The 21,341-nt window shown below is 40.7% G+C and overlaps 1 protein-coding gene across 1 annotated transcript; it reads left to right on the forward strand.

The window, feature by feature from the left end:
• The first annotated feature begins 216 nt into the window (after positions 1-216).
• On the forward strand, positions 217-21,008 carry boc (BOC cell adhesion associated, oncogene regulated). The gene is made up of 18 exons (XM_041233001.1): positions 217-396; positions 1,969-2,247; positions 7,497-7,643; positions 8,170-8,313; positions 8,451-8,744; positions 9,412-9,684; positions 10,910-11,163; positions 11,505-11,664; positions 11,896-11,985; positions 13,962-14,165; positions 14,434-14,615; positions 14,899-15,004; positions 15,125-15,247; positions 15,374-15,556; positions 16,076-16,290; positions 16,997-17,076; positions 17,345-17,514; positions 17,991-21,008. The coding sequence occupies exons 1-18, from the start codon at positions 291-293 to the stop codon at positions 18,185-18,187; spliced, it is 3,207 nt and encodes a 1,068-aa protein (XP_041088935.1). The 5' UTR covers positions 217-290; the 3' UTR covers positions 18,188-21,008.
• Positions 21,009-21,341: the final 333 nt, after the last annotated feature.

Consider the following 21,341-nt stretch of genomic DNA (forward strand, 5'->3'; position numbering starts at 1 on the left):
GGTGCATTTCCTCACTTTAGGTTTGAAGGGCAGTTATTCTTACTGTATAAACAATGATAATGCAAGATACGCAGCATTTTCAGCAGAGGCTTTTGTGAAAAGTGGTTTTCCTTCCATTTACTTTGTTTCATTATATTACAAGATCTGTCAAAAACAAAAAAAAACCCACTTCAGTAGCCAATGTAAATAGATCTGGTGATTTTACAGTTTTTCCCCTGTGTTTGTTTTATTGCAGGGCTGCTCCTTTGTATTCAGTGTATGGAACAGCTTTGCTACCTGTGAAGTGCTGGATGATGAAGGACTCGTTCCTATTGGATGGGATGGGGTTGTGGAAGAACTTATTTCCTGTTGCTTGGCTTCTTGTAACGGCCCTGGGGTTTCTGGTGTCTGCTGCTGGTAAGTACAGAACAGCTATGATATAAAAGTAAGTGGTATAGTATTGCAGTATTAATATGCTTACAGCAGAAGTGTTGAGGCTATAGGCTGTGTCTTTTTAATGACCCATTTTGAGCAGTCGGGATATCGTCACAATTACAGCAACTACATTATAACCCAGGTAAAGGAAGCAAGCTGGAAGAGACTATTTCAGAAGGCTTTCTGATTGCACTGTGTTGACTGGCTCACTGGTATGAGTCTTATTGCCTGGATAAACCCAGAATGATTCAATACAACAGTTAAGTCAGTTTTAAAGCTAATACTTATTAGTTACAAAACAGCATGCAGTATGAAAAAGGCATAGTTACCAATTTCAGAGACGGCAGAATAGTGGAGCAGTCATCGCCTTCTTCCTCGGGTCTAACAAAGGAGCGCTAAATAAGCCTTTTTATACCCAACCTGTGCTTCCATCATTCTTAACAATTCTGTCTTCCTGATAGTGTTTGAAGTATAGTTTGTGTGCTTCTCTAGCTTTTCTTGGTCCTTCTAATACACATCCTCACAATTCATGCATTGACACACCACACACACACACACACACACACACACACACACTGCTAGTAACACAAGAGATTGCAAGACTACCTCAATGTGTCATACCCAAATAAGGATTGTGTCCGTATCAGTAACTTTCCACCAGCTTGCCTTTACGTTGAATTAAAGACAGTACACAGACAAAGCATAGCAACATATCAAATAGAAAAATATTACAAAAAATCTTGGAACAACTGGTTACTTTTCTGTTTCCTGAGCAGATCATTCACAATCATAGAAAGCCACGTTAAGAAATAAAAATTAATAACCACTTCTACTGAAACACCTTGTTCTTAATGACTGTTCTGTAATTGTCCCTTGACGAGCCTTACTAGGACCTCCAGTCCAGCTCTTCTCTGAGTATACAGTTATCACTAGCCATGTACCTTAGGGAGATGCCTTATTGAGTCTCTGTTAAACTGTGATAGCTTTGAACTGCGGGAACAGCTTGCATTCTGGTTAGCAAAACAGTCTGGCGTTGAGGTCACGACCTCCTCAGCAACGAGTGGGCGGGATTTCCTGCTTCTTGGCACAGCTAACTGACTGGAGAAGAAGAGGGCTTGATTTGACTGGTGTGAGCCCTCCTTATGAAAACAGTCTGGGATAAAGAAAGCGTTTGAGAAGTCTTAATTTATTAAAAAAAAAAAAAAAAAAAAAAAAACAGCCCCTACTTCTACATTCATGTTTTGTTGTTTCTTTCCAGGTGCTGTAAAATTAGCAGCACTGGGGTGAAAAATGTTCAATGCCTTTTAGTACACCCTGGTTTCCCATTTTCTGCAACTGCAGTTGCTAGAAAAAACAAACAAGCCATCATGCTGTAGAATTAACGAAGTGTACGTGTGTTGCTTTAAACCAGGCCATATGCATCGCTGTTTTTATTTATTTTATTTTATTTATTTTTTTGTTTAACTGATTTATACCGCAGGATGCTTAACTTATTTTCTTTTCTATATCTTTAGTAAAGAGGTTATGTAACTATTATTATTTTTTTTTTTCTAGATGAGCTGCCCACATTCACAGTGCAACCCATGTCTGCAGTCCAAAAGCTGGGTGGTCCGGTCACATTGAGGTGCCGAGTTGAGCCCCCTACTGCCAACGTGAGCTGGAGGCTGAATGGACACGAGCTGAGAGACTCCACCGCCAGCCTAGAGGTGCTGATCCAGCCCGAGGCTCTCATCATCCCGGCCCTGAGCAACCTGACCATTGGCCGCTACCAGTGCATCGCTAGGACTGCGATAGGAGCCAGCACAAGTGTTTCTGCCACAGTCACTGCTGCCAGTATGTAGCCATTGGGGTTTCTTTCTGTGCTTTATTAACTAATCCAGGGTGAGCAGAACATTCCCCTATAGGATCCTTTCTGCAAGTGCAGTGTTTCCCACTGGGTGGCACAATGTTCAATGAAAAAAAAATCAGTTACAACATTTGCATTCCCAGCATTCCCTAATAAATCTAAATAAATGTTGCTTAGGTTATGAAGAATAAGAAAAGGTATTTGATTGAGTCCTGAACGATCAAAGTCTTTTTTTAGCTTTTAATTCTTAAAAACAAACATTTTTTAACCCATTGAGTGAGTTTTACTTAAACCGCAGGGTTCCTTCCTCTGCGGCTCAGCTAGTCCGACCTTGGCAGTGAGAGGAGGGTACTAAAATAGCAAAAATAAACACTGGGGTATATAAGTATAAGAATATATCAGTAATCCAAACAGGAGAAGAAGGAATCCAGTTATTTAATGCAAGTGGCTCCTGGAAAAGGCTTTGTCTCTGAGGCAGTCTCTTGTCATCGAAGCAGTAATCAGAGCTGAAGGGTTCAGGCCAAGGCCAGGGGGAATGAGTGTGAGCCGAGTAACCCAATTCCTGGGCTGGGGGTTTGGGGGGCTGAGCGATGGGGGCTGTCATTATAATCGCTGCGGCTGGAGACTCAGCACCGGGCCCAGTGGTCAGATTGAGTTACCTACTGTGCATTCCAGGGAAATTAGAAAAAAAAAAAAAAGTTCTTCATGGAATAAAGGAGTGCATTGAAGCAAGTGTTGAAAAATAATGAACTGAAAACCAATAGGATATTCATTTGGAATTCATTTTTAGTAAGAGATTGGTTTGAGCAACCCAATACGTGATGGATTTTTTTGGGAGCATTTTACAGCACTGGCGGTGTTGAGAATAGAAGTTATTGGTACTGTAAATTGCTCTAAAAAATGTTGTGGCTTCTCAAGCTCTAAATTGGCACCAATATATTAAATGCACACAGGCAGCAAATACAGGATGGTGTTGCGGATGGTTTGTCGTTTTAAAACACTGAAGCGCTGATGTATTGTTCTTCCAGAGAGGTTTGAGTTGAGATAGGAACGTTTGGATGTGGCCTTGAGGTGAACGCTGCTTGTATTAATCCTCATTAAGCTAATGCTTGTATCCTCTAAGGCTGGGTGTCTGTGTGAACTGGTTGAAAAGTACAGTAACGCACGGGACCTAGGTGCTCCTGAAAGAACCCTTCTCCTTAAACAGTCAGCTTGTATGACCTTTTAAATACTGCATGATGGCAGTAGTAGAGTTTGTCCCGGTACTTGCAATTCATCGCCTTCAAACACTGTTTTTTTATTTGACCTCTGATTTGGTGTTTCACATTCAAAGTGTATTTATTCTCATTGGATTGTTGTTTTATCCACTTCACTGGTTCTCTTAAGAGCCCTATGTAAACTGCATGTAGAGAACCCTGTGTACAGTATGTTAAGGGTTTGTAATGCTGGCTGTCCTTCCAAATTGCTATGAAATGTATTATCTGTATGCAAGCATTGTTCTGCAGTGTGGTCCAAAACTATTAAAAGTAATTTCCATTATTTTATTGTAGTCAGGATTTAAAACGGTACACACTTGAGTTTTCATTATTGGTGGTCCGGTTTAGACAAGCAAGTGATTTATTGTCTCTGCTGTAGACGTTGAGTCAGTCCCAGTGTCTCCAGACCTCCGCCAGCAGCGTAGTGAGCGATGTTGCTGACATTTACAGTTTATGAGAACCCATTTTTCCTGCCATATAGAATGTTGGCAACTTTCTCTGAACAAGAAAAAAAAAAGGAGGTCTCTCTTCAGTGAGAGAAACACTGCCGACGGGTATTTGGAAAAAACAAAGTGAACATCATACCAGCTCCTGTGTTTGTACTGCAGTAATGTGAAACGTGCAGAGAGGCCTACTGTTGTGGTCTGCTACATAATGAATCTGCAGTGAGGAACCAGGGATGCTTTTTTGATAGGCCGGTTGATCTACAAAACCAAGGCACAAATATGTTGTCATTTCTGTCTATGGGGTTATGAAAATCCTTAGCTGTGTACGTGCCAAGCATATTGACTTCTGTGTAATGCTGTGGAGTTATTGTTTGGTTTTTTTTCGGAATTTTGTTGCGCCCCTGATAGAAAATGGTTTGAAGTTATGTCACTGTTACCTTCCAGCTGCTGGCAATGAGATCCTGGGGAGTTTACAGCAGGTTGGGGGATAAAGTTGTATGGGGTTGCATGCACATCTGTGTATTACTGGTGGTGTCCCTGTTGAATTCAGTAGGAAGGTGCTGAATGGAACCAAGGTGCTTTCTATTCCCTGTTTTACCTTTTCACCTTGCTGTATTTGCTGTGGAAATGGTACGGGCATACTCCAGAGAAACCCTGCCGGCCTCCTCGTGAACTCTTAGAAGTACAATCCCCTCCCTGGTTGTCTTTGAGGATTAATGATATTTATAAAGTAGTTCAGCTTTTTTTTTTTATTTTCTCCTTTCATTTTTAATGTCTGGTTGCCAAGGCATTCCCAAAAAATATTAAGGATTATAGATCATGAATCATTTTTCTTACTTGTAGAGAGGGGGAAAAAAGGAGGAGGGCGAAGGGGATGCAGTCTGCAAAAGAATTTGAACTCTGCGCATTAATGCACGTAGAAGGAAAAAACAGCCCCTCTCTTTTGGGAATTCATCTCCTCAGACAGATCCTTAAGTTAAAAGAGAAAAAAAATAATAAGTATAATTAGTATCTAATTATTTTTTAAGGAAACCTTACTTGGATTGGGAATTAAAATTTTAAAAAAACTAATATAAACATCTTTATGTTCTTTCAGGGACTGCAAATAACAAACTATTGTAATCTTCCATGTCTTGAAGTATTTATTAATGTTTGCTCATTTCTTGCCTTGTGTATACTATTATCTTAGGGGGAGTGATTTCTGAATGATGTTCTGATTGCAGTCTTAAGTTTTGTCTGCTTGTCTGTTCATTTTGTTTACTGTACCAGTATTGAGTTGAATCCACCCGAAGTCTGACTCTTTTACCCTTTTAACACTACCTAAATAATGTTCAGAAAATGTGGAGATGAAGTTATCTGAAAATGCAAGCACTTGCATAGCTCCAAGAAAGCAGTCTGAAACCCCTTACTGTTGCCTACAGATGGAGGCCCTTTACCAAATACATACATATCTTTGGGAACCCACAATCCTATGAAGTTTGTAGATTTTGAGTTTATTGAATCTCTCTATATAAACTAGCAAGGCTAGTGGTTCCATTTCTTGGTTTATGTTGTTTTTGTGCCTCAGTGACTGGGTGTAGGAACTGGACCATATTAGTTCTTGGGATCATGCGTGCACCAATGAAACTTCTTGCTGTTTTTGTCGAATTATAAGTTATTGATTAAAGACCAGTGGTACTCTGTTGTGTTGTATAGCCCATTCAAAACAAGGACCTTGTTCCAACCAGGTTCTCAATTATTTACTTGTCCAGGACCTGCCCTGGAACAGATGGAAAGAGCCACAGCGGAAAGCCAAAGCTTGAGACTATTATGTATAGAGAAAAATAAATGTTGTAGTATTTTTTTTTTTTTAATGGATTTCCACACACTGTCTCTGTTCTGACATTCACATACAGTCTTTTGGCAGTGGCGTTTCTTTTGCTCAGGAATGTGGGGGTGTACAGTCTTTAGGGAGAGGGTGAAGGGTTTCAGAGGGGAGAGCTGTAAAAACAATAAGGAGATGGATTCCTCAAGCAGACCAGCACGCAGGTGGTGTGTTGCATCAGTTAGAAGTCTCCCCCATGAAACCTGAGCCTTTCAAAGAGGTGGCCTGCTTTCTGCTTTTCTCATTTCTCTTTAAATGAAATGCCTTGCGGAGCCATGTACAGCCTAGAGAAGGAGTGGAGATGAGAGACGAAGGCATGACGGAGTACCTGTCCCTGGACACCGGGAGGGGGAGTCCAGACGGGGGGGCGGGGGCGGGGGGGGGGGGGGGGTTTAACAGCCTACAATTGTACTGACTGTTGAAAGTGCATGGTCTTCTAAGGGGCTGTGGTTGACTTCTTTATCTGCAGGAGTTTCTCAGAGGCTGCACAGGGCTGAGGTTGAGAAGTGAGTTCAGAACTTTAAACTCGCAGCTGGGGAACAAGCAAGTTCACATATACGGAATGTATTCATACCCCTGGGATTTGGTTTTGAGTAGTGTGTGTGTTTTTTTTTTTTTTTTAAATACTTGCCTTGGGGCCCCCTTAGTTAAGATGTCAACATACAGCAGGTGAAGTTAATCTGCAACCTAAACAAGATGCATTTTCTATAAATGCTAAAATCAAAAATCTGTGAACGCATGCACACTGAACGCAAAATATTTTTTGCTACTCCTGTAGAGGGTAAATTCTCATGTCTTGCTGTACCTAGCTTTTCCAAGTTTAGCTAGCCATTTATCCAGTTAAACTCTGATGTAGCTACTTGTTGCACAACAGCAGTCAAAACAGATTCAGAAAATACGAGATCAAGATTCTAAAAACAAAAAAAAAACTTGGCTTGCAAACCGAAGCATATACTTAATATAAATATTACATTTCAGTGCTGTGTATAGACGACCACTGTGTTTTCTCATGTTAGATGCACAAGCATTCTTTATTCTTGCAGGCATTTTCCCATGGTGGCCTTTCAGTGTACCTCTCCCCATAGCTGGACCCCATTCCCCCACACCACCTCCCCTCCACTGAGGTTAGAGGGTAATTTAGTCTCCATGCCTACTCAATCAAGGGCCTCTTTCTAACCAGAGCCTGTCAATTATGCTGATATGGTTGCCGACCGGCTGGCTGTGTTGTGCTGTGTACTTGAGGACCCCTGGGACCATCGTTCAGCTTCCCCGCACTTATTCCAGTGCCTAGCAGACAAAACTAGTTTTCTTTTTCAGAAACCTGATAGTAGCACTATGTCAGCAGGGGGCACCCCCCCCCCCCCCCCCCCACCCCCCCTAAATAAAATATTGAGGGCTGAAGTGTCTACACCGTTTGGGTTACAGATATTTGGAGTTGGTGCCTTCTATTACATTGGGAATCGCACAAAATCACTTGTAGCAGAGATACTACTAAAACTACATTCTCTATATCTGCTTGTTGTACGGCAATGACTTTTTTAGAAAAGGCTTTTTGTTGTTGTAGTTTTTCTGTTTACTTTCTGCCTACCAGACCCGTTCTAAAAGGTAAAGCTCCTTTTTGAGTTGCTGAACCTGCCATCGTCAACCATTTGGTGTATTTACTTCTCCAGAGCTGCGGGATTTCGAGGCGGACGACCAGCATGAGATCGAGGTGGACGAGGGGAACACTGCCGTCATCGAGTGTCACCTTCCTGAGAGCCACCCTAAGGCGCAGGTCCGCTACAGTGTCAAACAGGAGTGGCTGGAGACTTCCAAAGGTGAGGCAGAGTACCCAGCAGGATTCCAAACCTGGGGCTGCCGTAGCCATGCTGAACTACAGCACAAAGCTTCTCCGTCAGCTCTGCGGATCTAAACTAGAAACGCATTATTTCAGCTGCGTCTTCATTTCCTCTTTCTTGATCTATAATAGAAAAAAATAAAGCTGAAACAAACAAAAATATTATTTAATTCCTAGTACTAATGAATCAAATCATTTAAACTGCAGCAAATGTTGGTTTTTTTAAAAATATGTCTACTTGGTGGTCTAAGGCACGTTTTGAAGATGCTGTAATTCCATTCCATGTGTCCAGATACTACCTCCACTATACAGCAATGCTGCCTGGCTGCCTTGTTAAAGACTAAAAAGACAAGATATATATATATATATATATATATATATATATATATATATATATATATATATATATATATATATATATATATATATATATATATATATGTCTGAACACCTTTAGCTTTCTCACACTCACTGTGTCTCTCTCTGTCTCTCTCTCCTTTCTTCAGGGAACTACCTAATCATGCCATCCGGAAACCTCCAGATTGTCAATGCCACTCAGGAGGACGAGGGAACCTACAAGTGTGCGGCCTACAACCCTGTGACCCAGGAAGTGAAAACATCCTCCTCATCAGACAGGCTGCGCATCAGACGTAAGAGCCACACGAGATTGGGGGTTTGGCATGGACGAGGAACATAGATAAACGTTTTCTTTTACAGTAGGCTTATGATCATTTCAACCTACAGTGTGATAAACAGCCTAATTTGTCGTCTGTGCTCACTGCCTCAGGCTCCACATCGGAGGCCGCTCGCATTATCTACCCCCCGGGAGCTCAGAGCATCATTGTGACGAAGGGGCACAGCCTGGTGCTGGAGTGTGTGGCGAGTGGCATCCCCCCTCCGCAGGTGACCTGGTCTAAAGATGGGGCAGGTCTCCACCAGCAGAACAAGACCCGCTTTCTTCTGAGCAACTTGCTGATCGATGCCACCAGCGAGGCAGACTCAGGCACCTACAGCTGCCAGGCTGACAATGGCGTCGGGGAGATCGGAGCTGCCTATATATTCTACAGCGTGCAAGTGCTCGGTAAGCGAAATGCGTAATGCATCACAAATCCATCAGCTTTTGGTTCTTAATGATACTTCCATGTAGTCTGTTGTAAACCCAGAACAGGGAATAGTTTCAAAAGGACTTTTCCATGACTGCTCAGCAATTTGCAGTTTTAGAAAAAGTAGCAGGTTTATCGGCAGGACCCAACTCTCAGCAGCTGTGTGCTGGGTACAGAGTAGACAAAGTCTGCTTCTCTTTCTGAAGCAGATGCGTGCATGTGCTGCTGGACTTGTGTGAACACAAACGTAGGAATGTAGCCTGTGGGTGGTGTGGCGTAAATGACAGAGGAGAGGAAAATTGAATTAAGGATCCCTGTTTGAAATTACATTAAATTCCAGGCATTGTGTTTTTTCATTTGTCTTGAAGTCAAACAGCTGTTGTTAATAATACAGCAGATTTACTCCTGATATTTCATTTTTTTTATTAAAACATATTCAATTTCAGCCAACCATCAACTTTGTTCGTCATATAGTTTTTTTCTATAAGTGGTAATTGTGACTGGCATGTTATCACAGAGGCAACATTGAATTGATTTGACTTCATACACAGGTGCTGTTTATAATTGTTATAGGATCTATGTCCATTAGCACTGGCAAGGGGAAAGCATACTGCGCTGCAATGCTCTGTGTTATTTTTGATGCAGAGCCCCCGGAGGTGAGCCTGGAGCTGCAGCAGCAGTTTGTTCCCTGGGGTCAGAATGCTCGCTTCACCTGTAGTATCCGAGGGAACCCGCTACCCTCGGTGGTCTGGCTTCGCAACGCAGTGCCCCTCTCCCAGTCGCAGCGCCACCGCCTGACTAAACGTGTTCTACGTGTCCTGAATGTGGGGCCGCAGGACGACGGCATCTACCAGTGCATGGCTGAGAACGAGGTGGGGAGCTCGCAGGGTGCTGCCCGTCTCATCACAGTCCCAGCCGGTGAGTGGAGATACTGCAGCAGTGGCATTAATGTTTCAGTTCTGAAACTAGAGCTTTCAGTACCCCATTGTTGTCTGCTTAACATACATTGTGCTGGAACTCTGCACATCAGCCCTATATGTTTTTAATTTGGTGCAGAATAAATAAGGGTTTTTTTTTTTTTTTTTTTTTTTTAAATACTTCCTGGAGTTAGTTTTGAATGTGTCGTTTTGTTTACATTCCAATCCAGTGGTGTACTCTTGAAATTCAGGACAGAGCTGCATGTCAGAAGTTCAAACAATACTGATTTCCTTGAACGAGTTTAGTTAAGAAATGCCAAACTATCTAACTGTCTGCATCTGACATCCAAACATTAATACTCATAACAGTACAAAAGTCAAGAAGTGCCAGTTACTGATCTGTCTGCGTCTGACCTTATTTGAGCAGCCTGTACCCCTTCATTAAAACCGATAAATGTATAAAACAACAGAGAGGCTGGAAATTGACAGACTGAGCTCAAGGGTCTATCTAAAGATAGATGCAAAGAGGCCATAAACAGGGTTCGAATGAATCTGCATCGAAGCATAGTCTGTTGACAATGAAAGGTAAAGAAATGGCAGATCAGATAATCCCTGAATTAATTGATTTAATATAAAAAAGTACACATTTTATTGCTGTTTATTTTAAATATGTGCTTGTGGTATAAACAGAATACTGATCGTGATCGTTCATGGCATATGGTTTTTATTTCCTTAAATAAACCACTCTGCCCTTAATATCAGTTGATCATGCCTTTATTTTACATTCACCACTAATATATGTGTGTGTATATGTATGTATGTGTGTATATGTATGTATGTGTGTGTGTGTATGTATATATATATATATATATATATATATATATATATATATATATATATATATATATATATATATATATATATCTATATCTCACACGTCTCCAAATTCAGTACGACTGTAGTGCATGCAAAATGAAGGTATGATCTCCTGATATTAAGAACATGCAGTTCTTGTTGAAGCTCAAGTTGAATGGGACAGCTTGCAGCCAGGGTGGAGTGGTGTGTTGGGACTCTGAATGTAGTTTATGAAATTATCTTCCTACTGAACTTTCAAATCTATCAATTCATGTCCCTTTCCACATAAATATCAAACAGTTGCCTTTGCCCTTAATATTGAATCATCACTGTGGCCAGTTATTTTAAAGTGTGAACCCTCTTTCCTGCAGAAAAACTCCCGACTCAAATCATAAGGCCTGTCAATCCAGACAAAATCCTGAGGGACAAGGCCTCGCAGAAGCCTGGTCCAACACTGCCAGTCATTCCTATAACATGCCCTGTAGACGGGGGGAAAGTGTCGCCCGCTGAAGCTCCCATCATCCTCAGCTTACCCAGGACTGCAAAATCAGACTCATACGAGTTGCTATGGAAACCAAGGGACGGGGGGTCACCTGTACTGGAGTATATTGTCAAGCATAGAAAGGTAAAGAAGAAAAAAATAAGAATCGTCCTTGGATTCAAAAATGTAAAGTGACTAAGTCAAGTCGGAAAATATCAGCTGGGCTTGTAGTGTACTGATTAAATGTGTACGGTGTATGTAGTGGTGTTTATACTAGTGAGTGTTAGGTGTTAGCTATGGTTCCGATACAAAACTGATTTTATAATTTTAGAGAACACAACCTTTTTGAAATAACTTTGTAATAGAAAAAAATGTACTGTTTGAGTTACCGCTTACGAATAACGGTGCAGTTGTGACATGTAATGAAATGCCTGTGTCAGTGCTGTATCTCTTACAATATGTACTGATTTACTTTTCACCCTCAGGCCACAGACTCCGCTGATGACTGGACTGTAACCAGTATCCCAGGTAACCTGCACAGACTGACACTGGTCAAGCTGGACCCATCCAGCCTGTACGAGGTGGAGATGGCAACGAAAAACTGCGCAGGGCTCGGACAGGCAGCCATGATGACCTTCAGAACAGGTAAAGGTCATTTTCCCCTATTTAATGTCACAGTAAAGACTGATATACTAGTAGTCTCTGTTCTTAATTAGCCAGAAACTACCGAAGAATGTCTGTAAAAGCCCTGAATTAAACTAATGTTTTTTAAACTAGTTTTGTAATGTTATATGAGGGTTTTTTCTTTCTTAAACGCAAATAATTGAAACAAATGTTTGCATACGTGTGTGTGTGTGTGTGTGTGGCTCATTTCAGGTCGCAGCAGTGGACCAGAGAAGATCCTCAATGATGATCCGTGCTCCAGCGGCCAGAACCCCAGCCCATCAGATAACGCTTGTCTATCTCGTAAGTCTCTCCGTTCAGTCCCTTTCCTCCCTTATATCTTTGTGTGTTTATTTAAAAAAAAAAAAAAAAAAAGTATGTGAATGATGGGCATTGATGAAATGTTTTTGGTTTCTTTTTAATCACTCAATCATTCATCCTTGACCATCACACGCTTGAGTGGCTATGACTGAAGCATATGCACTTAATCACCTAATTAGTGAGAGAGTTGATTGGACACTGTATAAGGAGTGATTTCAACTGTTGAATTGCAAGCTTGAATAAAAGCAATTAAGAAAATCACAGAAGACAAAAAAACAATATGCCACATCTGTCAAGAGAGCAGCGCTTTCATGCAATCGGCATGTTGGAGGCTGGACTAGGGCAGTGTTCTGTGGCTCGTCGTCTTGGTTGCTCACAGCCAGCAATTTCAAACCTGGTGAGACGGTATAACCAGACACACTCCCTCAATGACGGGCCACAAACTGGGAGACCTGGAGTCACAACACCTGCCCAAGATCGACAGATCATTTTTTGCAGCATCTTTGTGATGTCAGTTGTCAGTTGTCAGTTGTTAGTCACTGCACCTGCTCTAAAACAGAGTTTGTCATTTTTCGCTCACACCTAGTGAATTTTATCCAAATATAGATTATGTGTTTCTTTAGATGCTGTGTGTGTGTGTGTGTGTGTGTGTGTATATATATATATATATATATATATATATATATATATATATATATATATATAAAATAGTAAAACAGCTGTATGTCTGCTCAAGGGGGAAATTGATTAAACTGGACGCTATGGCCAGTGTTCACTGTTGCATGTCTGCAGGCAGTCAGCTCCACTCCTTGCATGCAGGTTGTCTACTTCCATACTAATTGTACTAATCCTGGAATTCCAGGCATATTTATCTATGCTGCCTGTGGGAGGGACATTTCTAATCAGTGATTTATCCATGGCAACAAAATAAGCTACAGATAGTAACTTTAGCTATGTGACGTTCTAAAAACAAACAGATAATTTCCGAATATTGCCAAACAATTTTCAACTGCTTGTAAATTTTAAAGCTGGAACGAAAAGCCCATTCAGTTCACCCTTACATTGAAAATAACACTTTCTTTTCTGTGGTGTTAACTCTAATAGAGGTGTATGTTTTCTGTCCTCTCTTTCTCTCATGCCTAGGATAATCTGACAGTAAGTGCTCTGCATGTAGTTGTGAGGAGTGCTCTTGTGATTGCTTGTTACTGTATGTGTGGTTGATTAGACCAGGGCCAAGTACTGCACTGAAGCTGTTTATTGGTTGGCTTGGCAAAAAATTTTTTTTTTTTTTTTTTTTGTTTTTTTTTTTTTTTTTTTTTTTTTTTTTTTTTTTTTTTTTTTTTGTTTTTTTTTTTTTTTGTTTTTTTTTTTTTTTTTTTTTTTTTTTTTTTTGTTTTTTTTTGGTGTTTTTGTTTTTGTTTTTTGTGTTTTTTTTTTTTTTTTTTTTTTTTTTTTTTTTTTTTTTTTTTTTTTTCTCTTTTTTTACTGAAGCTGTTTATTGGTTGGCTTGGCAAAAAAAAAAAAAAAAAACACAGTAGGCCATATTTTATAAAGCTTTTTTTCTAAAAGGAAAAAACGTAAATAAAATAAGTACAAGCCAACATCAAGCTTCATGCAAGGGCTGTGCAGGCATCTAAATGTGCATTTTTTTTTTTTTTTTTTTTTTTTTTTTTTTTTAATATATGGTACTTTGTTTTATAAATCAACAGTTTATTTTTCCTTTTAGGAAAAAAAAATAGATGTGTGTCTATACTGGCTCAGAAGTTTATTTAATTCCATGATTAACGGTATGATAGTGTGAGTCATTTACATACATTATCTAAAAGATTTTTTTTTTTGGCTGAGCAATGCATCATTGAAGATCACTTGCGACCTGCTTGGTTTTATTTTCGCTGTTTCTTGTAAGCCGTTATATGAACTTCATTTTAATATTGACTCGTCCTGTCCTGCTCCTCCAGCTCCCGAGGCCCCTGACCGCCCCACCATCTCCATGGCCAACGAGACATCGGTCTATGTGACGTGGATCCCGCGTGGTAACCGTGGCTTCCCAATTCAGTCCTTCTGTGTCGAGTACAAGAAGCTGAAGGGTGGAGACTGGACACGGGCCACCAGCAACATCCCTCCCTCCCGGCTCTCCGTCCAGATCTCTCAACTTGAGAAAGGTCAGACACCGGACCAGCATTGTGCAATATAAGGACAGGAACCGTGTGCTCATACTGCTTCTATATGAAGAAAAACAGAAATGCTCTGCTAATAAATATTTCTTTAGAAGTGTAATGCAATAAAAATTGAATCTTGTCCTTTTTGAAATAGAGGCAAACGAGGAATATGCAGCGACTCAAATGCAGTGTATCTCTGTCTGTATACAGAGTCCTCTCTATATGAATCCCTACAGTTTTCTGAGTGTGCTTCTTGTGTTGCTTTCTGCAGGCGACTCCTATAAGTTCCGTGTGCGCGCAGTGAATATCCTTGGGGAGAGCCGGCCCAGCACTCCCTCCAAGCCCTACGTCGTTTCCAGCAGCCACCGCGTCCCAGTTGCTGGACCTATCGCTGGACCCCACATCACCTACACCGAGGCTATCAATGAGACAACCATCATGCTCAAGTGGATGGTAAGTAAATGTGTTTTTAATTGTCATGAAACTCAATTAGACAGCAAAGTGTAACTGAACACCCTGAAGCGCTTGCGAGGAATGCTGCTTCAGGGAAAGAGAGAACTTCTCTTGAGTGGCATGTTTCCAGAAGCCGGCCGATATAGGAAGAAGCTCGATTTGGCTACACTAATGGCATGAAACTAAAAGGGGGTTTTAAACAGAATAAATTTGACTGTAAACTTAAAGAATGCTGGTGATGTATTTTAACTGTCCAATCGTTTGTCTCCCTGTCCTCCTGAAGTATACGTCTTCCTTTAACAACAACACTCCAATCCACGGCTTTTATATCTACTACCGGCCGACAGACAGCGACAATGACGGCGATTACAAGAAAGACGTGGTCGAGGGTAAGAGGGTTTGTTGTATTATCAAAGCAATAGCTCTTTTTGTAGTGAAAGTTTCTGACTGTTCTGTGTCGTGCCGAGGCCAGGATATTAACGCAGTGCTTGTTCTGTTTCCTGTTCAAGGTGATCGACACTGGCACTCCATCGTCCACCTAATGCCAGAGACCTCCTATGACATCAAGATGAAGTGTTTCAACGAGGGCGGGGAAAGCAAGTACAGCAACGTCATGATCTGCGAGACCAAAGGTGAACAGTTTTTCAATTTAAAAAAAAATTTAAGAATTCAGACTTCCTGCGTTTTTGTTTTTAGATTGTAGTATTGTATAAAGAGCACAGTACCAGCACTAAACATTACTTTTTGCATCTCCCTAGCTCGCCGGTACCCACGCACCACAGCCCGCCCGGTGTCTCCTCATCCCAATGCAGGCCATCGAGAGGTGGCAGTGCGCTCCAGTGATCTGCCCTACCTCATTGTCGGCGTGGTGTTGGGTGCCATCGTCTTCATCATCGTGGCTTTCATCCCATTCTGTTTGTGGAGGGCCTGGGCCAAACAGAGTGAGTATTGGAATTGCAAGTAGCCAGTGATCGCTGCAACAGAAACCAAAAGTAGCGGCAAAGTAACTGAGAGTTGATCAGGTAGTCCTTGTCGGCTGCAGCTCCCTGGGTACTTGCTTCCCTGACACCTGCAAATGAGAAGCATTCCAAAATATTGCTTATTAATAAATAAATACATTGGTTTCAAACTGTGTCTTTTTAAAATGCATTGCATGGAGATGGTGTATTTAAACCTCTTTTACAGTGATGACCCAGTGAGGCAGCAATAGGTGTTAGATACCTTAACTGGGGGCTTGTCTGTTGTTGTACACCAATGGTACTATCTCCTGTTTTGTAGCAATAATTTTTTTTTTTCATGTACATGGTAGATTATACAGTCAATTAGTCTGAATGGGTAAATGGTTCAATTAAATTGTACTGCCAAAGTGTTTTATTTTTTATTTCATGTAGTGTTTAAAATGACTCCTATATTCAAATTGGATGAAATGGCAAAATTTATGGTTATTCATCCTCTTCTAGAGCAAACGTCAGACCTGGGATTCCTGGCTGCCAGCCCGCCAGTTTCCTCGTGCCAGTACACCATGGTGCCTCTCCGGGGAGTGGCTGTGCCCAATGGGCACTGTGCAGCTGACAGAGCCACTGTCGCGCTCAACGGGGCTCATCACCCACTGTCCAGGAACGACTGCACTACCTCTGGAAAACACCTGAACTATAGCCTTGCTGGGCTGCACCAGGTAGACTGCTGCATTTCATATTATGCACATGAGTTCTCTTTTAATTCGAGGGCTGGCAAATCAATTAAAGCCTGAATTCAGTCTGAATTCACACAGTGTAAGCTTAGAAGTGCTGACCGTAACAGTGCTATGACAGTCGTTACCGTACACCTGGGTTATGTTTTTCTGGAAATCTCATTAAAACATGCCCTGCCTGCAGTGGAGGTGGGGATGGAGTTTGAAATGCTTCAGCTATCACGATGCTGTTAACACACTGAGATCAGAGTGAGCGTTCAGAGCCGCTCAGCAGGTTAAAAGCTCTCCTCTGAGGATCGTGTTTCAGTTCAGGTCCCAGTTGTGAAATCGGGGAAGCTCCTCAAGCGTGAATGTGAAAAATGTTTCTGCTGATCTAATAATGCCTTGGTTGTCTTGAAACAATCTTCAGAGAATGTTGTCTGCTCTCTGCTAATCCCCAGCTAGAAGTGTCTATATTCTTTAAACTGTATTTATAACTTTAGATTTTATTTATTTATTTTTTGGATGCTTACAAAAGTGGGAGTAATTAACTGGAACTTTTTATAACAAACCGCTTTGAAAGTTTAAGACTGCGACAGCCGAAGCAATGTGCCCAGCAGTATTGCCAATGCTCTTGAACCCAAACGTGCCTGTTTAAGTGGGGTAATATAGCCTTGGGGGGCAATGAGTGATTGTTACTCCTCTATTTCAGGGTGAACTGGAATGCAACAGCTTGCTGCAGGAGAACATGATGTGCAATGGTAGACCTGCAGGGTACCGATATTCTGAGCGGTAAGTTCACTTTCACATTAATGTGAAATGCTTTGTATAACTTATGATGTTGTATACTTGGTCTGTTCAAATATCATGTTTTTCCAATGCCGTGTATTTTATTTTTAGGGACAGGGAGCAACATTAGACTAGTTTGTTTAAAGGGATGCAGACTACATATCTCCTGAAGACCTCCTACTATCTGCATGTCTAGAAGGTTAATCATCAGGGCTGATGAGTAGCAAGCCATCTTTTACTCAGTGTGGACTTTGTGTTTATTTAACCCCAGGTTGCCCGAGCACGACCATGAAGAAAACTCGTTTCTCCCAGACGACTCCACCCACCAGCTTCTCAACTCTGGTGATCACCGGGACCAGGCCAGCAGAGTGTGCCATGTGACAGGGAATGAGGCCCCATGTTGCAGAATAGAGGGTGCACGGGAGATCCACATGAATGGTGGTAAGAAGCCTCCCTGGTGATTTCTTTCATGTTTTTACAAACAGAAATGCACTACAGAGTTCCATGTTAGATTTAAAGATTCTCCTAACCCCGAGGGACCTGTTTTAAAGATCCTAGGAAGTGACGGTATGGGGTTTGTTACACTGATCGAAACAGCACCACCAAAAAGCGGGGTTTGTGAAAACCAACGTCTATAACAGCATGTGTTTCTTTTTATTTATGTCTTTTCAAAGTAAAATGGCAGGCTTGTTCCTGTTTATAATATTTAAACAGTGACAGTAACCCCCACTTTTAGATCATTTGAATAGCCACTGTGTCTTTTTAAAATAACTCTGATATCTTGGCAAGATTTTCTTTTAATCGTATTGGCAGGTTCGGGGAAAATGTTGCCCCATATATTTCTTTAATGACTAAACCTGCTGCAATGTATTGTATAGAGAGCAAGGTTTCTAATACAGCTCTTCTTTTGTATGTAGGCCCTCCATGCGTTGCTGTTTTAACTCCGGTTGAAGTTGAGAGCCCTGAAACACTCCAGTCTCCGAGCAACTGCTCCACACAGCAGCCCCAAGATACACCAGGGCCGGAAGTAACCCAGGAAGAAGTGATATTGCCACACAACACCAGCAAGGAGCAGAGCGGGCAGCTACAGAACCACGACCACAACAAGGAGTAACATACTGCCAGAGAGACTGGGGAGGGCAGGAGTATTTATTTTTGTATAACAAACATATTTATATATTTATACATTTGTAAATAAATTGGTATGCGTTTTGTTATACTGTTTATATTTGTGTGTGTGTGTGTGTGTGTGTGTGTGTGTGTGTGTATGTGTGTATATATATCTCAGAAATGTTTAAACGAACCCTGTTCTGTACAAGAACTGATCTAATATACGTCTCGCTTTATGAAAAGATGTCTTCGGAGGAATGTAGTACCATTGTTTTCTTGGTAGTTATTCACTAGTTCATATTTAAGTTTTAAAGAAATAATATATCTACATTAAATTTGGCTACGACTCCTCCGTAATTACCCTTTGAGAAAAACTGGCACCTCCCGTTTTCTTTTCTGCATTCAAAATAATGTCAAAAGGTGATAAATCTTTTTAAGTGACGTCAGAAGCTTGGCTTGTCTGTTAAAAAAAGGAGTTCTTTTTGTTTATTTTTTTAAACATTAGAAGTTCCAAAATTTCACGCTTCAGTTCTGAATTACAAAAAACATAAATAACGCTCCGTAAAACGTGATACATTACTGTAGTTTATAAAACGACTGAAAAAATGTTTTGATCAGACTGAACTTGTCAGAAGTCTGGCTTCTCTTTTCAACGTGTAAACAGTTTACTTTAATTGCGTGTTTACTTCACCACACTGATTTTGGTAGTGTACTAAACAGTAAAACCATTCAATATTAACCTTTCTGATCGTACTGTTTCCGAGGTTACTTTAGTTTGAAAAATCGCCATTGGTACATTTCCATAGGCTTTGACTTGAATATCAAAGCTATAAAAAGCAGGCACTTAACAAAAAGAAAAGGAGGCCACTGACATGGCCGGTATCTTCTTTTAACTTGAGATTTTTTTGAACAGAACTCAAGAAACATTGATGCTACAATCCTCGAACAACACATTGTCCACTGCAATGCTTAGAGTAATTTCTGTTTTAAGAAATGACATTGACTCCCGGACCATGTACACAACTGAAGGGGGATTGGCCTCTGTTTTCTGTGTTGTGGTGATGTATCGTCCATCAACCCAAATTTCTTTACATATATAACGGTTGCCTTTTATGTAAGCCAACCGTGTGTCCCCCCTTGTCTATAATTGACTATAATTGCTGACCCATATTTGGATCGGTCTGAGTCCATAACAAGCATTTTGGCAGCAAATTAAAGTGTGAGATACATGCCTCAAACCTCTATGCTAACTTGCTGGACTGTTTGAACTATGACCAGTCCAGTAAAGACATTTGGTTGGCAAGCTATAAATAAAACCTGAAGGTTACATTTATAAAGTGTTACAGTAAGTGTGTAAACTGCAATGTACTTATTACTGAAATTCTTTATGAATGTTGCTGTATTCGCATGATTCCTATGTACAGGGCTGGCGTGTAGTTGGTGTATATCCACATGTGCATGTGCTAGACAGCGCAGAGTTGATACTGGCACAGAACCACACACAGGGAACACTGTGGGGCCGGATTCTGTTTGATTTCTTATTTGTGTTTACATTTTTATTTTATAATTACTTAACCATGTAATATGCGCATATGGGCGTTTTTTATGTTGCCTTGTTGTGTTTCCTGTGGTGGTTCTGTGCCAGCCCAGTACCAATAAAAAACAAGAAGTGTCCGCTAAGTAAAGCCCCAGCATGTTTGGATATACCTCAAGCTACTTCATACCAGCCCTGTAAGACAATGTGTGATCAACCTGGAGCCTAGACAGAGTTTTCCTTCAGACCTTATTACATTGCTAATTACTGTCAAGTCATGTTTCATGCTTTGGGATGAACACTGACCTTCCTGGAGCTTACCTACATATATATTAGTAATCAGTGTGTGCATCTCAATTATCAGACATTCCTAATGTCTGTGTATTCACTGTATATTTGTGGTTTTGCATGGTCAGGGTTTTTTTTTTTTATATAGAAAATAATATAAAACTATATTCTTAATTGCTGTCATTATTGATATTCTTGTCTGCTATTTTGTTAAATTGTCAAACTACTTTTTAAAACTCTTAAGGTTGCTAGTTCTGAAAAATGTTGAATAGAAATCGATCCTTTTTATGTTGTAAAATCCTACCATTGCGATAACACTGACCCTTCATGGTGTATCGTGTGTGTGTGGACTGCTAGAATGTTAATATTTTGGCCAGTTTATTTCAAAGCTAGAACCCATGCTGTGGTTACTCGGCTCCCAAAAAATGCTGAATTCTTGGGACATGGAATTGTTGCTTCGCTGTATCGCGTGTGCAGAAATGAAGGATGTAGTCTGTATTCTGTATACCACTCCTGGTAATGTGTAGCCTCCTGTACTGATCAGTTATATTTTGTTCTGTCACGTATTATGCCTGTATGCACTTATGTACAATAGCAAATGCATTTGCAAATACTTCGTTAAAGCAAGTAATGCATGTAAATAAAGCCGTACAAATTAAACAGGTTTTGTGTTTTGTTTGTACTTTTGCAAGTGATGTATTTTATTGAATAAATGCCTTGCCAGCAGGATCAGCCTGTTGGCTCACTCGTGGGATTTTTTTGACATGTATTATGAAAAATTAAGTATGTGTTTCAAGCCCATTACAGATGTTCTATCAGTAAAATGTAGTGTTTTTTTTATTGAAAAATATGTTTTTCTCTTTAGAACACCCCATTAAAAGCTGTTATAGCTGGGGTTTCCCTGTTGCACAATTCTGTTCACTATGTTGGTTTCACATGGAAGAAAACAAAATATCTGGTACCCAACTAAGATTTGTTTATTTTAAACTACATACACAAAAATAAAAGAATAATTCAAGAAACAAATGTTGCAATCCATTCTGATTTTGTTTTAGTGCTGATGAAAGGTGATGGACAATCGTGTACCCTCAGTTTCCTCTCCTAGCTGTTACCCCTCCTGGCACTCCCAAGCACAGACAGCAACACTGGGGGCTTGGTTGAAACCACCAAACTATCTGTGGACTAGTTCAAATCCCACCTCTTACACTGTGTGACCCTGAGCAAGTCACTTCACCTCCTTGTGCTCCATCCTGCGGATGAGATGTTTATGTCCTATTGTAAGTGACTCTGCATATAATGTGCAGTTCACAGCCTACCTCTAAAGCGCTTTGTGATG

The sequence above is a fragment of the Polyodon spathula genome, chromosome 30, assembly GCF_017654505.1.
Source record: "Polyodon spathula isolate WHYD16114869_AA chromosome 30, ASM1765450v1, whole genome shotgun sequence".
In the NCBI taxonomy this organism is placed as follows: domain Eukaryota; kingdom Metazoa; phylum Chordata; class Actinopteri; order Acipenseriformes; family Polyodontidae; genus Polyodon; species Polyodon spathula.

Bases quoted from the DNA above. Each gene is read 5' to 3' on its own strand.
- boc (XM_041233001.1), top strand. From the start codon at position 291: ATGATGAAGGACTCGTTCCTATTGGATGGGATGGGGTTGTGGAAGAAC. The intron at 15,005-15,124 runs GTAAGAGGGTTT...TTCCTGTTCAAG, and splicing joins CAAGAAAGACGTGGTCGAGG to GTGATCGACACTGGCACTCC. The intron at 16,291-16,996 runs GTAGACTGCTGC...CCTCTATTTCAG, and splicing joins GCCTTGCTGGGCTGCACCAG to GGTGAACTGGAATGCAACAG.